The sequence below is a fragment of the Arachis stenosperma genome, chromosome 9, assembly GCF_014773155.1.
Source record: "Arachis stenosperma cultivar V10309 chromosome 9, arast.V10309.gnm1.PFL2, whole genome shotgun sequence".
NCBI lineage: Eukaryota > Viridiplantae > Streptophyta > Magnoliopsida > Fabales > Fabaceae > Arachis > Arachis stenosperma.
In genome coordinates, this window is record NC_080385.1 from 164,432,540 (window position 1) to 164,453,993 (window position 21,454).

General features: G+C 31.5%; 2 protein-coding genes across 2 annotated transcripts; one reads left to right on the forward strand and one right to left on the reverse strand.

Annotated features, from left to right (window-relative positions):
- The first annotated feature begins 12,948 nt into the window (after nucleotides 1-12,948).
- On the forward strand, nucleotides 12,949-14,775 carry LOC130950442 (AP2/ERF and B3 domain-containing transcription factor RAV1-like). The gene has a single exon (XM_057878932.1). It carries the CDS (start codon nucleotides 13,228-13,230, stop codon nucleotides 14,380-14,382), a length of 1,155 nt encoding a protein of 384 aa, XP_057734915.1. The 5' UTR covers nucleotides 12,949-13,227; the 3' UTR covers nucleotides 14,383-14,775.
- Nucleotides 14,776-20,338: 5,563 nt separating this feature from the next.
- Nucleotides 20,339-20,946, reverse strand: LOC130950416 (uncharacterized protein At4g04775-like). Its single transcript, XM_057878902.1, has 2 exons — nucleotides 20,764-20,946; nucleotides 20,339-20,644 (listed from the first exon to the last, which is right to left on the reverse strand). The coding sequence occupies exons 1-2, from the start codon at nucleotides 20,944-20,946 to the stop codon at nucleotides 20,339-20,341; spliced, it is 489 nt and encodes a 162-aa protein (XP_057734885.1).
- Nucleotides 20,947-21,454: the final 508 nt, after the last annotated feature.

The window sequence follows — 21,454 nt, forward strand, 5'->3', positions numbered from 1 at the left end:
ATTCTTCTGGTTTCTATTCTTTTGTTGTTGTTCTTCTAATTCCCTTATCGATTGTTTTTTATGAGTTCTGAGTTATGGATTTGGTTTTTCTAAGTTTTGGGTTCTGAGTTTTGATGATGATGATGATTTTCTAAGTTATGGGTTCTTGTTGTTCTTTTGTTGTTGTTGTTCTTCTGCTTCTAGCTGCTTTTGTTGTTGTTGTTCTTTTGAATTTAGATAATTTTCCGAGTTTTGATGATGATGATGATTTTCAGAGTTCTGAGTTCACTGGTGTTGCTTTTGTTCTGTTTCTGCTTCTGTTCTGCTTCAGCTTCTGGTTTAGCTTCTGCTTTTGGTTGATTTGGGGAAGAAGGGAGAATGGTATTTTTGTCCGAAATTAAAATAAACTGAAATTTTCAAGATTATTTTGTAGCGAAAAAAATACCAAAAATAAAATAAATAAAAAGTACATGAAACCAAAAAGTTACGAGTCAAAAACTAAACAAAACCACATTAATTTATATTAATAATTAATTAATTTTAAATTTTTAAAATTTAAAATTTAAATCTTAATTAAAACCTAATTAAAACTATAAAAACCTTCATCTTCTCTCTCATATTAACCTACTCACCTCAAACAATCACACACACAAATCTCTCTCTCTCTCTCAGGCTCTCTCTGCCTCCTTATCGGAACCCACTCCTCTGTAACGAAGTATGTGCTGCAAGGTGCTTGTTATCATCTCCAAATCTCTACCGCAGAGCATATAGAACTTGCTGCCAGCACTGCAACTGTGTGCCCCGGACACCGCCAGCAATCAAGAAAGAAATACAGAAATTTAAATAAAAGAAAATAAAAAATAATGCTAAATTTTTTTTTTTTTCGTTTCTATTTTTTTTATTTTTGTTTTTTTGTTTTTTCTTAACTGGACTAAACAAAAGAAGAAGTATAAGAGATGAAGGGAGGTGGACGGACAGAGGAGGGGGCTCTCGGTTGGGGTGAGGATTTGGTTTCGGATGTGGTTTTGAAAGGATGAATGGGTGGTTGAAGAGAAGGGTGTTGGCTGCAAATTACACACTTGATCTTAGTCAAAAGGAATTTTTAAACAATTACATAAATATAAAAAAAATATTCATTTAATATAAAAAAATATCCTAATACTTAACAAAAAAATATCCAGTTATAATTTAAAAAAAATTATAAAATTTTAAAGAAATAGAGACATTCACATTTATAATAAAAAAATTCGAAAAATATATAAAAGAACATCCATTTAGTATGAAAAAAAAACATTCTGATACTTAGTAGAAACATCTATATATATTAATTCGTAGAGATTTTAGATTCACTCAAACATATTTGGCTAGTTTTTGACTAATATCTTTTTGGTTTCCTAACATTATTCTAAAATAAATTTTTAACTTCTATATTAGAAACCAAAATCGTAATTAACCCATTAATGACTTGAGGTGCACTAAACAGCTATACCCCTATGGCGGTGTTACGTGCCAGGCTATATATCTCTTGATTCAATTTCCAAACAGCAACTTAAAATAATAAATTAAATGAAATATACACAACAGTTTTCTTTACTTGGAAGTGAAAGTAGCATTATTACCGGGAATCCTGGACAGTTTGTTTAATCTTATTGATTATATCATGTTTTTTTTTTTAGTATTGATTGGTTATACAATGTTATTGAATACTTTAAAAAATTTCTCTTGAAAAATAATTACTAGATTAACTACTCTATTCTTTTACACGTATATTCAAGTCATTCTGCATACGATGCGTACCTTTTTAATTTTGATTTGTTCAAAATAAATTTCACGATTTTTATTTTGTTTTATTTATTTATTTATTTAAAAAAGAGTTAGGAAAGAGAATTTCACAATGTGATTTGTCGATGATCTTAGAACTTAGAAGGAATAACAAAGAGGATTTTTTATTATAAAATAAAAAAATTATTATTTTTCCAAAAAAATTATTTAAACTTTAAATTTCAAAATACATTTCTTTTGGCATTTTAGATAAATTTGTTGCACTTTCGACAAACTCTATTATTTTTGTAAAGTTTGTCGCACTCCTATTGAACTTCTAGTTTTATATGAAATTTGTCTTATAATTTTACTAAATTTTGAGTTAGGTCTCTATATTTTTTTTAATTGAGCTCTTGTATCATATCAAATTTTATAATTAAATTCTTACTATGACAAAAATATTGAAATTAATATAATATTCTATTAAACAAAATAATATGCCTAACACTTAACTAAATATTCTCTTCCGTTAATTTCAACGTTTTTGCTATGATAAGGACCTAATTAAAAAATTTAATATAATATAAGAATCTAATTAAAAAAAATAATAATATAAAAATCTAACTAAAAATGATGTAAAACTATAAGAATCGTCGGACTAATTAAATCTTTATTTTACATAAGAAAAGAATTATTCTCTCTATCTATGAAGACTAACGATACAACAATAGAAGGTTCTCATCACTGTCCATAGTTGGCAGAGTGGTGGCCCTCTTTCTCTTTGCCTCCCTTTCTCTTCCTTTTTCTACTCTCGCTCTCCATTTACCTACTTTTTATTTTCTTTTTTCCTTCTTCTCCTTTCTTTCTTGGATTTTTTAAATAAATAATTTGTAGAATCATTACAAAAATACGTAACATGTCTTATCTCATTTACAGTGTATATGTGTAAACTTATCTACAGTCGAAACATGACTGAACGGAGATCCCGTGGTCCTTTATAAATCGTGCCCTCCAGCTATCATACCGGTCGACAAGTCTCTCAGGCCACCAGACATCCTCGCCTCATCCTATGAATGTCAGGAACTTGTCGACGTTAACCGGAGCCTCAGGCACCGGCTGCTTGCCATTAAACTGGCGCATCACCCAGTCATCTTGGTGAAACTCGACAATGTTAAAGCATGCGAAAGTAATAACAGACATCCATGTCTCCGCTCTACCTCATCCAGCATCCATGACGGGTACATAGCTTGCAATGTAGGGTTGTCGTACAGCATCCACAAACTGCAACATAAGTTATGAAGTAATCAACACTGATACAAGCAAAATTGAAGGATAAGTAATTCATGGAACTACAAGAGAGTAAAATTTTCATTCATCAGTAACTGATCTAACGACAGACACCATCGGATAATTCTTTGTGCTCGTGCTGGTCCCTATTCTACTGCGGTAGCCCTATCAACTTGTGAACAGTTGCAAAAATAACACGAATTCAATTTATGGAACATTATAATGAATTACAAATTTGAAACACAAGTAAACCATAAAAAGATGGTTACCTCGCTGCCATAGAGTACATGTAAACCTATCGGTCAGGTGGACACCACTGCAAAATTTTTTGGTATATCCAAGGCATTGATAGCGGAGTGCAGCCAGCTATGTCTGTCATGCCTTAGTGTGCTGCAGAGCACAGAGAATGGTAGATCCATGCAAGTATCGCCAAACCCCAAGACAGACCACGGCACGTCTGAAAGTCGGCAAATAGTGGCAGTCACCGAAAATAGACCAGATTGTTTGACTTGTCCGTCATCAGGTAACCCTCAATCAGTAACATGATATAATACCTTGCATACTATTGGAAGGTGTTTGAATTAGTGGTATCGGACATATGTCGGACTCGCTCTCGAAACTATGTCATCTTCAATGAGAAAGACTCCTTTCTCTGCGCCTCTTGCTACTGAACCATTAGAGGTCTGGCATCAAATAGTCGCTCTACCAACTCCCAAGTCTCGGTATCGTAGCATCTATAGAAATCATGGAAGCATTCCCAATTGGCTTCCCATGTGCGCATAGTTCGAGATGGTACGCAACGTCTTGCAGGGTGATGATGCACTCACCCCACGACAGATGAAACCTGTGGATCTCCGGACGCCAGCACTCCACGAATGACATGATCAGGGAGTTGTCAAAGACGAAGTCCTTGAGAGACACTGTGTTGCCGAAACCAGCCTCCCTCAAATACGGGACGTCTGGTGATGCAAGTGTGTGACTCACTCACTGAAGAAGGAGTAGGTGAGACCTCTGACAAAAAATAAATTATCAGAATTAGAAAAATAAAATTTTCATGAAGATTAACATAACAAAAACTGAGTTAACTATTATATACATTTATTTAATAAAAATTTACAAATATTACTAACTGAAGTTATTTAAATAAAATTTTTTACGTTAATAATTACTAAGTTAATTAATAAACATCTCCTCAATACATTAATTAAAATAAAAATATTTACTAAAATAATTAATAATATAATTAACAAACTTTTACTTAATAATTTAATTTAAGCAAAAACAAAATTACATAATTATTTACTTAAAAAATAACTTTTACTTGGATGGTTAATAACTAAACTAATAAATTAAGAAACATATAATTAATAAGTTAACTTAAAAAAATATCTACCACAACATTTAATATCTAAATTAATAATTATGTGCTTAATAACTTAATTACAAAAAAAAAAAATTAGAACCATATTCCTAAAATCGTACCTTATCAGTGAATCATTGCTAACGATATATTCAGCCATCTAAACAATAAATTATATACTAATTTCTGGCAAGTATTATAACCATGACTATATATATATGCGATAACATAAACGTGACAAAGATAACAAAATTAACTGTGAAGTCGGCTGTCCCGACGACGTGCCATGTCGTGTTCAGTCGATTGATATCCGGATCACATGCATCTGCGCGCGCCATTTTAAAGTTACTCAATAATATGGTTAGAAAATAATAGAAGAGAAAAAAAAATGGTCGAAAAATTGAAAATGAGACCTGAAACGTTGTTGTTAACGACATGTATATATAGGTCGCCCCAAAGCTTATCTCGTTTACAGTGTAAACGTTATACATATCTTATTTACATATACACGTATTATTCGATATATTTTATTTACAGGATAAACAAGATAAGACATACTATGTATTTTTATAATTATTTTATAAATTATTTATTTCAATAAATAAAATATTTTTTTATTTATTAAAAAATCCCTTGTTTTTTTAGTTGTCTTTCTTTCTTTTCTTTTTTTTTTCTTGCCTTTCTCCACTTACCTTTTTCTCTCCGATTCTTTTTCTTCCTTTTGTTCTCCTTTCTATTTATGTTGTTGATTTTATTTCTAAACTTATTTTTATTTAATTTTTTTTTAATTTTAAATTTTACATTTAAATCTCAATAATCTTCTTATGGTTTATTTTTCTCTTTTCGTAATTGTAATGCTTTTTTATGGATATTTTGACTTTAATAGTACAGATTTTTTAAATTTGAAAAAAATTTATTATATATAATTTTTTTTAAATTTAAAAATATTTAAATTTATTTTAAGAAGAAAAACAGATATTCCATTATATTGTAGTACATCTGACATCTGTGCAGATTTAAAAAAAATTAATTTTATTATTTTTGTTTTTACTATTTAAAATTTTTTAGTATCATACTAGTAGCGGAGCCATATAATAGAAAAAAGACAATAATACTCTTAATTTTAATTTTTTATATATAAATTATATATAAATTTTAGTTTAATTCTTCTTAAAATTTTATTTTAATTTTATTTTATTGTATAAATATTTTTGGTCTTCTTTAATATTTTATCTAGTTCTGTTCCTACATCATACTGAATATTTATTTTTTTTAAATAAAAAATCTTATATAAGTTTTATGCTATATATATGTAATAAGTACGATTTTACTTTTCTATGAACAAAAGTTGTTTCATTTATTAAAACTAAAATTCCTATTATATAATAATACATCAAAGAAAATGATTTATCCTCACTTTTTAGAAGATACTCGAATAACAATGGACTTAGAAGTATATATACCAATTATTTGACAAAATTATGAAATAGTTGATTTGAGTCGGGAAAATATTTTTATGCAATTTAAATTTCAAAATATAAAGTGTGTTTAATTTGTTTTCTTTAATTATTATCCATCCGAATTATTTCACTAGATATATGAGAATTTAATGTCCCACGGGCCACATATATTAACCCACAGCAATACTTCACGTATGGTCAGATATGGATCGACTTTATAATTTATATCAACTATCTTACATGTAGATTAAAATTAATTATTAAAATTAGTTATTAACATAAAATATATATTAAAAATAAATTAAATTATATATTTATATATAAATATATTAATAATTATTTTTAGTAGTTAATTTTAATTTTTAAATAATATTTTGAATTTCTATGCATCATTTCACTAGTAATTCATTTGCAACTTGGATGAATCCAATTTAAGGCCTTGAATCCTGACTCTTATCATGTATGTAATAAAAGATACTCTTGGCCATTTGCCATTTTATGATTGGTCTAACGTATAATCGAAATCCTTTCTTACCAATCTCCATTAAGATTTGGGGTCCGATTCGCACCCAATGCTAGGTGTGTTTCTATTTATATACAGAAACGTTTTTCGCAACTCATTCCAGAAATTCACATCCATAATTATTCATAGTACAAGTTTAACCTAATATGTTAGATATATAATAATTTAATTTTTTAGAATAAGTGATTTTATGAGATAAGCTCATTCAAATTATAATTTTGATCCCCACACATGCCGTATAAAACAATAATAGGTAGGGCTGTATATAACGAGTTGTATTTAAGTTGTTTAGATAGGTGGTAGAAATAGCAAAATTGAATTTATGAGAAAAATTAAAGAATTAACAGAATTTATTATTTTTTAGTCAATATTTTTATTTATTGTCACAGTTTAATAAAATATTTTTAATTCACACTTTTATATATTACTGATTTTTTTATCATTTATATATATATATATATATATATATATATATATATATATATATATATATATATGACACCAGGTTTCAAAACAAAATGGCATCTAAATAGGTACCTTTTTTTCAACTCAATTATATATCTATATATGTTTTTGACGATCGAAATTGAAGGGAAGAAATGTAATTGGTTGTTTGGTTAATTAGATGGACGAATTTGATTGAGACAGGAACGAGCGAGGGCTAAACCATGGGCAATAATTTTTGTCCGTACCATTTTTTTCAAGAGGCAGAATATACCATTAATTGGTCACAAATATGAAATATCCAGCATGCATGGATCAAGACATAATTTTTATTTAAAAAAAAAAGATTCTTGTATGCCATAATTGAAAAATTCTATTAGTGGAATTATTCTGAGAGCAATGCTAGGGGCAGTAATATTTGTGATTGGTAGTCATCAACTAGCCATTAATAATAATTTGATAGTGTGAGATTTTATCTAATGACTCATATTTCTCTGCTAGTTATATGCTGGCCAAAATACAATAAAATTGCTGGTCTCTAGATTTTTTTTTATTCTGATATTAGAAGAGAGAGGAAAGTAAGGGTCCACAAATTAAACACACAAAGAACCAAAACCAAACCAAGAACCACCGGAAGAAAAAGAAAAGAAAAAGAAACTAGAAACCAGTAGACCACCATCTTGGGCGCTCGGTTTTTGGTCAAGTTGTGTATATGTGGGTCCATCAATCTATGTATGTCAAGGTTCAAAGGACTCGTCCGTACACAAATGCTCCAATAATAGTCCAGTATATTATCCTATTTCGATATTAGAAAATAATTAATTTTATTTAACTATTTGTTAATAATTTTTTATTTTTATATATTTTATTTATTACAAGCAAGTGGTTCTTATCAGTAGGTCTCCGCACCCTGTATAATCTGTATGACTGTGTCTCTATGTTAAGTATGTAAATGTCACATTTAAGTACCTTGCAATTATTAGAGAAAATTTAGGACATAAATATTTTTATTAAAATTTGATAAATATTTAATTAATAAAAAAATAAATAATTTTATATTATTAAATATAATTTTATATCATTAAAAAATATTAATAATAATTAATTAATAATTATAAATTATAAAATTTACTGACTTTTTTAACATTCTTCTTTTAACAATTTGTATAAGATATAGCGGTTAATATCCTAATATATATTCATTCACTATTAGTTGCAAAAGATGAAATTTGAGTACTATTTTTTTAATTAAAATATTTTTTTAGTAGTGATATAATTATTTATATTATTTTTTTATTTATTTAATTTTTTAAAAAAAATAATTTTACAATATAGTATTAAAATTTAGTAAATGCTATGGTGTCTATTTATTAAAAAAATTAAAAAATAATATTTAATTTGAAAGATATAACAATAAATAAATTTAAAAAAATTAAAACTTACTACAAAAGATAAATTAGGCAAAATTTAGGCACCAACTCATAAGCACCATAAAATTGATTTTAAAATTTTATATCCAAAAGGTCTAGATTTTAATTATTGGTGAATTTTAAAAGTAAAAAAATAGCGTAAGGTAAAAAAAAATTAGAAAAGAAAATCTATGAGAAAAATCTAACAAACCTTAAAAATACTTTTTTAAGGAAGTGTGTTAGAGATATAAATTTTTATATTATCTCTTTTTATTAATTTAAACTTTTGAAAAAAGTAATTTTACGATATTTTTAATAATTTCTTTTAGTAATAGATTTTAGAATTAGTGCATAAAATAAACATTTAATTAAATCTATGAAGTACAGACATTTCATTGAGTTGCTATATTTACGCGTCAGATATATTTTGGACACGATACTCATCAACATTCGTCCAATATGTGTGTCTGCTGTGTTCAATGTTGTCTTAATAAAAAATAAAAAGTTCTACTCCAAACATGTTTGAACACACGTAAATACTATTACGTATCAGTATATCCAACTTTATTCTTAACATATATTTTTAAAATAAATTTAAAAATAATATATTATTATTTATTAAAATAAAAAATATTTTAAATACTTTATATAATTAAAATAAGACATTAAAAATAATTAAAAAATTATTATAATTTATCTAAAAAATATTATATATATATATATATATATATATATATATCCAATGTCTTATAAAATTTTAAAATTCGTATATCAACATATCTTGTATTATGTCGTATTTTATATTTATGCTAGTGTTTGTACATCATAAAATTAAATAATCAAAACTCTAAAATGTAAAAAAAAAATTAGAAATGAAAAAACCTAATTAATGTTACCATGAGTAAAATTACGACGACGACCGAATGTAATACGTAATAGATCAAACCGCGATTCTTAGCAAGGGGATTAAAAAAACAATCGTACTACCAAATACTAAAGATAACTAACCAAATTAGTTATTAGTATAAAATTAAAAATATTATTCATTCATTAAAATTAATCATTAATATATTTGTGTATAAATATATATAATTTAATTTATTTTTAATGTATATTTATATTTTAATATGTGTAGTTAATTTTAGTAGCTAATATTAGTGTATACGTAATATAGACTGTATAAAATACATAATAAATAAAGTAAAGTGGTAATTAGATCTTTAAAAATATTGATTTTGGATTAATTAGACTTTAAAAAAAAATATCAATTAAGTTCTCCAAGATAATAAACAGTAGACATGTATATTTTTCTATCAATAAACAGTACGAAACGAATGGAATTGTTTATGTATTTCGTTATTTACAGTTGTGCATGTTTCGTTATTGTCATAGGAGTAAGAAAATGATGTAATTTACTAATTTTAGACCGTGAAACATTTATTATTTTTTGAGTTTTTGTATATCCTTTATTAACTGTTCTTTATTTATCATAAATACTATCAAAATAAGTGAAATTTCGTTCAAAAAATTGTTATTTACATAACTATCTTTCATAGATAGACATGTACATATATAAACATCATTGTTAAATTTTAATTGATAAATTGATAGAAAAATATTATATGTCCACCGTTTGCTATTCTAAAAATCAAGTTGATGATATTTTTTTTAAGGATCGATTAATCTAAAGTCAAAATTTTCAAGAATCTAATTGTCACTTTACTGTAATATAAATAAATAATAATTAATTTATTAATTAATTTTATATATATATGTAATATTTTTATTAAAAAATTATAGAAATATGAGTCAAATGCTTAGATTTACACTCTCATAAATGAGATGTGCGAGAAACTTATTCATTAATTAAGTGGCCCATGAGTTCAACTACATTGTTAAACTGCAATTTGAGTTAGATTATGAAAAGGTCTATCTAGCTAACACATTGTGCAACCAACTCAACCAACTTCTAACATTCTAAACCTGAAATTCAAAAAAATTAGTTTTGCGCTCAAAAACTCAAAAACTAAGTCTCATGTCCCAATTTATAAGCTGCAACGCTATAATCTCTCATTCCCTCCCTCCCTGCCGCGCAGCGCATCTCCTTGCTGCGACCTTTCTCTTGCGCCATTGTCGCGCATGGTATTCGAGTCCACAACCCGCGACTTTACTCCTGGTGTTTTTTGCTTGTCGATCGTGCCACTGCTCACCAGCCGCGCGCTCTACTGTCGTACCGCGCTGCGCTCCTTGCATCATCAACATCTTTTTAATTTTAGATGATTTTTTTTATTAATTTTAGATTTTTTTAATAAGTTTTAGATTTTTTATGTTTTTTATGTTTTTTTTTAGATAATTTTTTAATAGTTTTAATTGTTTTTTTAGTTTTTAGATGTTTTTTTTTTCAATTATTTTAGATGTCTCGTTTTATTAGTTTTGAATTTTTTAAAATGATTTTGGATATCTCGTTTTTGTTAAATTTTGAATGTTTCTTTTTATTAGGTTTTAGATATATTTTTATAACGACGTTCTTTTTTTAAATTTCGAACGTATCTTTTTTATATGTTAGATATTTTTATGTGTTTTTTTTAAGTTTTGGATTATTTTTTTAATGATTTTAGATTTTTTTTAATTTTCAAATTTTTTTAAAAATATTTTTTTAATGTCTCGTTTTTTTTAGATTTTGAATTTTTTTAAATGATTTTAGAAAACTATTTTTTATTAAATTTTAAATGTTTCTTTTTATTATGTTTTAAATATTTTTTTACAATAATTTTAGATATTTATTTTTATTTAATTTTAGATTTTAAATATTTTTTTGGTTTGATTCTTTTGACCTTGAATATGCTTTCTTTTTTATTAATGGATCTATTTTTCTACTAATTGACTGCATTCCTATTTAATTACCTAGCTAAATTATTAGATTATATAATAAAGTTTAAATACTAGTAGTAATTTATAAATAGTAATGCTAACATAATAATAATCTAAATTACTTTATTTAATTTATCATCTATAATTTTATAGATATCATTTATAATTATATATAATAATATTATAATAAATATTAAATATAAAATAAGATCATTTTAGACTTTTGTATGATTTATCATACGTTATTGTTTACAAAGAAATAGAAGAAAGGCATTGCACGAATCAAATACTACGCAGACAGAGTACAATCTATTTATTGTTTGTTTAGGAGTTAACGGGTTACATCATTCATCAGCCTATTTAATTCTATAGAAGACTTTTCTCATGCAAAATATGAAAAAATATTTAAAGAAAAATTCGTCTTTCATGGTACAATAGTGTGTTTACTTAAATAAATTCGAATATGGTCAACTATATTAAGATGTTAAAAATTTAAAATATTGCAACCAATAGGATTTGTTTATTATTTATTTGTGTAAATGATTTTTGATAGGGAAATTACCGCGAGTTGAAGTTTTGGCAAATAAGACAAATTCGAAGTGGGCATAAGAAATTGGCGGTGCATATAGCAATTTAGCCATTTACCACCATATCCAGGTCTTTGAAGCTAAGATTATAGATATGAACCCTAAATATATTTATATAATAAAAAGGGGCCGGGGGAAACAAATCAAGACCTTCATTCTCCTTTGGGAAAAATGAATATAATAATATGAAAATCTGGATTCTAATCAAGCAGCACCAAATAATAATAATAATAATAATAAATAATAATAATAGAGTACATTTTGATGAACGATACACATATACAACAGTATCTGATATACCCATATAATTTAATTTATATAATAAAAAAATATTAAGATGGCAAGAGGGGAGACCATGCTGAGGGTTGTGCAGTAGCAGCAATGCTCAGGGGGGATGAATAAGCAGCTCCACCTACACCCTCTCTTTCTCTTTCCTTCATCAACTTGCTTATATGTGGGTCCTACTTTACATACATAACATACCCCCCAACTCATCCATCACTTATTATCACCCATGCACCTCTATCCATACCTTTATCTATTTTTTTCCATATACATTATTCATAATGTGCACATTTAAAGTTTAAATTTATTTCATTATTTATAGCTAATATTTGTATGTTAATACCTCATCACAACTTGTCAAAATATAATGTGTGTGTGTACATTTATATCTCACGTGAACATGCATGTGGTGAATATAAAATTACGAGTTACAGCTAGTTATTTTCTATTTTATAATCAAAGGAATAGTATGTACAAGTTTATAAGATAAAAAAAATGCCTTAGCTAGCTTCATATATAGTTCACATACACCGCATGTAGGTGTGAAGTAAATCTCTTATGTATATTCATTTTGAAAAATTTTAATATGTTTTGAATTAAATTAAGTTATTTGCTCTATATATGTTATTTATTGTTTGATATATCAGTAATATAAATTTATTATTTTAAATTGTAAGTAATATTTTTATAAAAATTTTAAAAATTTAGCATAAAACAAAAATAATTACTTATTAATATGACTAATATATATGTGAAACTGAGAGAACATAAGAATTTCTTATTTAATTTTATTTTTCTTGTGGATTTATAACTGCTCCCTCTCTCCCTCATATACTGGTGGCACGCACCATGAATCTTCCTTCCATCTCCTATATATATTGAGTTGACCCACTATATGTATGTTATGTGCCCACATCATTTCCCCCACAGCATCATACTCAAATAAATAACAACAAAAATTAAAATCAATTGTAATTACCCACTCATGACCCATCTTCCTTTAATTCAAAATAATTAGATTATCCCAAAAATTATGCCATTTTTCCTTTTCCATACAAACAACACACCACAGGTAGATAAGTAAATTTCTTTCTATATATATCTCTCCACCCTCAAAAGAACCCCTTAGCACTCTTTCTTTCTTTCCTTTACTCTCTCACACATTTCATGAAGCTATAGCATCCTTAAAAAAACCCATAACTCCCTCTTTCTCCACACAGAAAAACCAAAGTTAGTTACGAAAACCTAACAGAAAAACAAAATGGAAGCAGTTACTACTTCAACTGAGGAAACCGCCACAACCAGCGACTCACTTTCCATAACCCTATCCCCGGCTAAATCTCCTCCTCCGCCGCCGACAGCCAACAACAATACTGCCGACGGATGCGGCGTCGCCGCCGAGGTTGAATCCCGGAAGCTACCGTCGTCCAAGTACAAAGGCGTGGTGCCTCAGCCCAACGGCCGCTGGGGCGCGCAGATTTACGAGAAGCACCAGCGCGTGTGGCTTGGTACCTTCAACGAGGAGGACGAAGCCGCCAGGGCCTACGACATCGCGGCGGTCAGATTCCGCGGCAAGGACGCCGTCACCAACTTCAAGCACCTCACCGTAGCCGACGGTGACTCCGACGAATCCGACGACGGCTCAGAAACCGAGTTTCTGAATTCGCATTCCAAGTCCGAGATCGTGGACATGCTGAGGAAGCACACCTACGAGGAAGAGCTTCGTCAGAGCAAGCGAGGTGGCGCGTGCGGCGGAAAGAGGCACCGACGAGGCAACGGCGACAACTTCGACGAGTCCTCCTTCGGCTTTGAGGGCGCGTGCAATCTTCGCGCGCGTGAACAGCTGTTCGAGAAAACGGTTACGCCTAGCGATGTTGGTAAACTGAATCGGTTAGTTATACCGAAACAGCACGCGGAGAAGCACTTTCCGATACAGGGAAACGGTTGCGCCGCAGCGGCGAAAGGAGTGCTGTTGAATTTCGAAGACGTTGGAGGGAAAGTGTGGCGGTTCCGTTACTCGTATTGGAACAGTAGCCAGAGCTACGTGCTCACGAAAGGGTGGAGCCGGTTCGTTAAGGAGAAGAGCCTCCGGGCTGGTGATGCGGTTCGGTTTTACCGGTCGGCTGGACCAGACGGACAGCTGTACATTGACTGCAAAGCAAGAATGGATTGTGGTGGTGTTGTAAATAGCCCTAATGAAGATGATAATACGAAGAATAATAAAAGAAATAATGGTTTGTTGATTCCGGTTGGGCCGGTGGTTGAGCCGGTTCAGATGGTACGGCTTTTCGGGGTCAACCTTTTGAAGCTTCCTGGTTCGGATGGGGTTGGTGGTGGATGCAATGGGAAGCGGAAAGAGATGGAGCTGTTTGCATTAGAATGTAGCAAGAAGCCAAAGATTATTGGAGCTTTGTAACATTAAGTTTAATTAGTTTTATGTTTCTTTTTTGCCTCTCTTTTCTTGTTCTTTTGTGAGTTTTGGAATTTTGTTGTTGTTGAAGAAATGATGAAGCGAAGAATGGGGCGGGGGAGAAGGTGGAGAAGGCAAGGGGGGAAAACGGTGGTGGTGTATTTGCAACTTGCAGGTTGCAAATTGCGTGAAAAAGGTGAATTGTATATTACTAGTTGACGAGAAAGAAAAAGAAATTGTACATCATAGAAAAATAGCTTTTTGTTTTTTAATTTTCTCTTTTTCTTTTGAAGGAGGTATGTTATAACTCTAGTATAGCGATCTAAGTGTTGATTTTGTAATCCGTTTAATAATAGGTAAGTTGTTGATATAGATGAGATATATAGATGTGTTGTTCAATGTTCATGCATATCACGTTTCCATGATTTCAGCTTGTTTGGGATGTCTAATTTTGTGGTGAAGGGGTCATGGGTTTCTAAAAATATCTGTGGTACGTTGTTTTTGTGGAATTAACGAGAAAAGTATAGTAGACTATAGTAGTAGTACTAACATGATTCCGAATAATTAATTCCATAATGTATGGGGGGGCCTCTGAGCAGGCATGACCTAGGAAAGTGTGAACAAGTTGATAATGAGACATTTGTCCAATGAAGAAAAGAGCTATTTGGCAAGTGGCCATTGCGTACACTGTATATGCCCCCATCTAGTCTTATTACAATATTATATTAATTAATAATATACCCTTCTCAATTTTTGGAATGGTCAACTTTCCTCTAAACTAGCTACCTAGCATTGTTGGCATCTTTCTCCACCACTAATTTCAGGTTTATGAGAAGAGTTGCTTAGAATGTATGTATTAACAAACAAGGGAATGAAAATTGATCTTATTGAATCCATCTTCATATATCTCTGAACAAGATCAGAACGAATCTCAATAATAACCAAAACTAATATAATGCAACTGATTAAATAATTATGTGCATTATATATACTAGACTGCAAAAAGGAATTTTACTTCTATGTGTAATCCCTGCTGTCATTCTAGCTACGTATATGCATGTATGGCTACTTAATATACGTATTATGTACGTACGTACGTACGTGCAATGTGCATGTAACGGAAGAATATTTCATGCGTGATGATCACACACACAAACACAATCTGGAAATCATGAGACACGTTTATTAATTTTTACTATTTAATAATACAAAAATATTTAGTAACCAAAATGAATTAAGTAAAAAAAATAATATTATATATTTAAATTTTTTTATTAATCAAATCTAATCGAATTAATTTAATATAATAAAAATTAATTATCACTAATATTATTTTTAAATTTTATTATTTAATTTAGTTAAATTAATTTATAAAAAAAAACTTTAAAATGTATAATATTACTTTAACAAAAAATAAGTAAAATTTGTCTTATTTAATATTTATTAATAAATATTAAATAAGATAAAGTTTAGTTATTTTTTTTTATTCCTTTGACATTATCGTAAATAATATAATGAGATAATTACAAACTTTTCAATTAATCTTATACTTCACATGCCGAAAATTAAATAGGAGATATAGTTGAAAAATATCGTTAAATAACATTGGAAGTATAAGCTTTGCGTATCTATATATTTTTACATATTCTTGTGCACTTTCTTGGCAACTTCCACAAGCACTACTCACGTGATGTCATTTTTCTAACTATTATTAATTAGGAAAAGTATATTCAACTAAGAGTAATAAGCCAATTTTTTAAATAATTTTATTTAATAATTAATTTTAAATTTTTTTAAATTTAAATTTAAATAATTAAAAGTTGATGATTAAGTAAAATTTAATTAAGGGTTAACCACCAATTATACCCCCGGATTTTGCAAACGCTGACAATAATGCCCTTCACTTTTATTATCGACAAAAACATCGTTGGATAATTTAAAAACGTGCACGAAATGCCCGTCCGGCAAGTCAGGCTTTCTCCGATGACGGAAATGTGTGATGTGGCAAACGGAGAAGCTTGTGTGGCAAACGAAAAGCTTAGCTGGATCCTTTCCCAAATTTCCTAATTCAATAACCCTAATTTCTAATTAATAACCTAATTTCAACTAATTTATTAAGAAGTTAAAAGAGTTTAACTGTGAAAGAGGGTGAGAAAGAGTAAAAGAGTTTGACACTGGAGTCATAGTAGACTCTCCATATTCTCCTCTTCAAGTCACCGTCGAAGACGATCGGCAGTCTATCGTCGCTACAACGCTGGTTTGGAGGGACATTGTTGCATGTTGGTGGTTGTTCATCTGACAAGGTACGCATAATATCTTTGCCTCTTTGCCATTAGCAACCTTGTTTTCGTTCATGTTGCTGTGGCTATATGGTCTTTGATGGGAAAAAAATGACAAGTTTGTAACAATTTGAACTTTCGGGCTTTAAAATTTTGTCACTTGATGCATGCGTTGCTTGCTGCATTGCATTGGTTTAGGGTTTAGTCAGGTTTTTTTTCTGTTTTGGATGAAAAATTGTAGTAGTTGATTGGTGCGGTACTAGTATTAAAATGTGTATTTTTCTGTTTGAAATTTCAGATGTCAGTACTCATAACATTTGTGATGCACCACATGGGTAGGTTAGAAAGCAATGAGAAGGGTGGAATGCAATATTCTGGGGGTACTGTTAGCAACATTGACAGGGTATGTGTGGATACTTGTAATTTATTTCTGGTAGAGGGGTTGTTTCTCGATTTAGGTTACACAGGGTTTAAGGATGTTCATTGGTTGGAGCCTGGTTTTGACTTATCAAATGGTTTAAGGCCGCTTAAGAGGGATGCTGATGTTGTTAGTATGTGTGATGCTGCTATGAAAAATGGTAAGAGGGTTCACTTGTATTTTGAGCATCCTGTTCAAGAAAATCCTGAATATGTAGATGAAGTCGAGGTATCTGATGATGAGGTAGAAGTTGTAGAGGTAGACGATGAGGATGTGTATCGTGATGAAGAAAGGCAGGGAGAAGATGAGGTGATGGAAGATCAGTATAATGGTAATAGAGAAGTGGGTCAAGACAAGGGTAATGTTGATTCTAAGATGCATGATGAAGCTAACAGTAGTGTTAAGACCACTGCTGCACATGAAACCACTGAGGAGCAAAATTGGGAGAGCCAAGAGGCAGCAGTTGGTGACTCAACCACCGAGCATGTCGGTAGATATGGTAGAAAGAGAATTAGAAAGAAACATGCAAGGCCACCACCATCGAGAACCACCAAAGTAGTAGGGGAACCACCACTTGAAGAAGCTAGAGAAGAAGCGGAATCTGCGCATAATGTATCAAATGAACAAGTGAATTCACATGTTGAACCTGCAGTAGAAGGTAATTTCATTTAGATAATTATGATACTAACCTGCAGTAGAAAATTATGCAATTTAGGTTTCATAAAAATACTAAATTGTGATTTTATTAACAATGAATTATTTTATTTTATGTTATTGTAGAAGAGAATCATAATGAGGAGGGAGACGGTAATTTACTTATTTGTATTTATGCACCTATGTTGTACTGTTGAATATTGTGCTATTGAATGTTGTCTTTTCGCCATGTGGTTTAGGGACTGGTTCCAGCACTCCAAGAAGTCATGCCAAGAGTTTCACATAGATTTTGTGTGATGCACATGTGGCAGAACTTGAACAAGAGATGGAAGGACAAAGAGCTAAAAGGAGCTCTATGGCAGTGTGCTCGGGCAATGACAGACTTGGAGTTCAAGAATGCAATGGCATATGTCAAGCGGATCAATGTAGGAGCTTGGGAGTACCTCTCAAGTTATGAACAATCATCATGGTCGAAATCAGGATTTTCTGAATGGCCTAAAGTGGATAACGTTACTAACAACAATGCTGAATCATTTAATGCAACAATAGTGGGCATGAGGGGAAAAAGTATCCTAACAATGCTAGAAGAGATGAGGTTCTACATCATGAGGGTTATGGCACAGCACAAAGATGCTTTAGCATCATACACAGGAAAGCTGGCACCTATTCAGATGAGTAGGCTGGAAAAGGAGAAAAAAGAGGGTAATTACTGGGAAGCCCAGTGGGTTGGGGACGATGAGCATAACATATTTGAGGTGAGGAGACATGGACACAGGGTTACTGTTAACACTCTAGAAAGAACATGTACCTGCAGAAAGTGGCAACTGACTGGATTGCCCTGTTGTCATGGAGTGGCTGCCATCCAAAGGAAGAATCACCGACCTGAAGACTATGTTCATCACTGGTTGTGTATGGAGCACTACAATAGGGCATATCAGTTCCACATTAACTCTGTACCCAGTGAAGAGTATTGGGTTGACTATGAAGGTTATCCTTGTCTACCTCCTCCATACAAAAGACCAATCGGAAGACCTACAAAAAAGAGAGCACGACATGAATCTGAGCGTCAGGGTAATAGCCAATACAAAATGCCACGAAAGTATGGTCAAACAACTTGTAATTGGTGCAAAAAGGTAAACACCTCACTTGATATTAACCCATTGGTTTTGTTATCTAAATCATTGTATACATGTCACATTTGTATTCTAAATGTGAACTAACCTTTTGTATATGCTGCAGCAAGGACACAATGCAAGGACATGTGAAGAGAAGAAAAAATTTCTTAGGGGACAAACTAGTAAAGCAGCCGAAACTGCATCTGGAGCAGCAAATGAACAAGAAGATGTTGCTGATCTATCAGACAGAGAGCAAGAAATGTACTATGAAGAGACTCTTGAGGCAGCCGATGAACAACAAGTTACACATGGGCACCCCCAATCTCAAACTGATAGTGAGGTTAGCTTCATAGTTAAACATTTGTAATTGGTTTTTCTGCAACATACACAGACTTCTGGAATTTGTGTTCTGATTTTGTAGCAAGCCCAAGGGTTGGAATCAAATCCTGCAGCAGCATCTGGTTCAACCACTGCTATCAACAAGTCAGCTCCACCAAAGGCTGCTGGTGCTGTAGCTGCTGCTCCAAGACTCCAGAAGAGGGGTGCATCTAGTGCTAGGGCAAAGATCCCCATCATGAGGCCACCATGCACTACTACACAAGCACATGATCCAATTAGGCCACCACAGGTCAGGCCTAGTGTGGCTGCTGCTCCAACTCCAAGGGCTAGCTCAGTGAGGCCCAATGTACCTTGTAGACCACCACAAGTCAGGCCCAATGTGGCTGGAAGGCCCAATATTCCTGTGAAGCCCAATACTTCAGCCCAAGTGCCTGTGCCAAATTCTAGCTCCAGTGCTCCCTCATTGGTTTCTCACCAAACAATGAATGCAGCAAGCAAGGGTACCACAAAGAGATTCATGGAGTTTATGCCCACATCTGCACCTTCAAAGCCTTCTCAAAAACCAAATAAGAAGCCATGATGAATGTCTTGTTATGTGGTCTGTTGACATTGTAAAACTGATTTAGGAAACCTTTGTTTTGAGTGTTAATTAGCTTTTTGGCTGACTTGTTTAAGTTGTTTTCAGAGTTATTGAACTAGCCTTGTGTTTGACTCTGTTTAGTGCCTTTTGTTCTCAGAGTTATTGAACTCTGTTGTCTTGTTTAAGTTGTTTTCAGTGTGATTGTCACTTGATCACAGGTTATGCTTCAATTACAAGAAATGTTTATTTACTTTTTGGGGATTGCTATAAATGTTATGTAACCTGTTATGGTCAATGTGATCAAATTTACTAGTACATATAAATGTTAATTACCAAGTTTGTGCTGCAAGTACTCTATTTGGTTTTATTGCACTTTGCAAAAAACAACACATACAGGTTCTCATCAAATTTATAGTCCAATAATTTGGTACACTGTTAATACAAATCAGGTTCCATGAAAACAAAATACAAGAGTTGTTATTCCCTATTTCAACCAAATTTGGCACATTCACAGTTATCAAAATACACACTAATTATTCACATTTACTCTTCATCCACTATTTAACATTACTCCAACTCAGTTCTTAAGCAGAGCAAAGAAATCGATGAAGACACCAATTGCAACCCCAATGCACATCATGGTTAGAAGAATTTCAATCCTCCTCAATTTCTCCTTCAATTCTTTTGTAAGAACAGGTAGCACCATGGGGTCAATGTCCTCATACTGCACTGATTCGGAAAGCTTCCTAGTGCTCTTCTGTTTGAGTTTTCCACCTGAAGATAGCATGGGTTTGTTGTTCCAAGAACATTCCTCCTCTTCAACCATGTCTTGCTCTTCCAACTCATCAATCCATTGAAAATATTTGCAATCCTGGTTTTTATTCTGTCAAGAACAAAAATTGAAAACCCATGAAGAACAGATCAATCATAACATGCGAAACACATATTAAAACAGGAATAATAACAAAGACCCATTGGAGGACAAAACCCAGTCATGCTTACCTTCCATAGTGGGCACCGAAAGAACCACCTCCCTGGGTTAGCATTCGTCTTCGATCTCAGAGCAACAACAGCAAGAGAACAGCGACACATACCGTCGTACTTCTTCATACCAGACTCTTCGCACCTATCGTTGCCGCCTTCTACCATTGACGCAGACCTTCGCTTCATACCTGCTGCATCCATGGTTACACGGCTCTTCAGATGCATCACGTTCTCATTTTGCAATGGGGGATTAGGGTTATTGAATTATGAAATTTGGGAAAGGATCCAGCTAAGCTTTCCGTTTGCCACACAAGCCTCTGCATTTGCCACACAAGCTTCTCCGTTTGCCACATCACACACTTTCATCATCGGAGAAAGCATGACTTGCCGGACGGGCATTTCGTGCACGTTTTTAAATTATCCAACGATGTTTTTGTCGATAATGAAAGTGAAGGGCATTATTGTCAGCGTTTGCAAAATCCGGGGGTATAATTGGTGGTTAACCCTTTAATTAAAAACGGTAAAAATTCTTTCTTTTCTCTCTCATTTAATTTTTATAGTTACGTACAGAAACTTTTTTCTTTTTTTCTTCTCTAATTCTTACAGTCACATCGTCCATGTTTCTCTCCAATTGGCACAGCCACTGCAACATCTAGAACCGTATCGTTAGGCGACACTCCACAACGATCTAGATTTTTTTCTTTTTTAT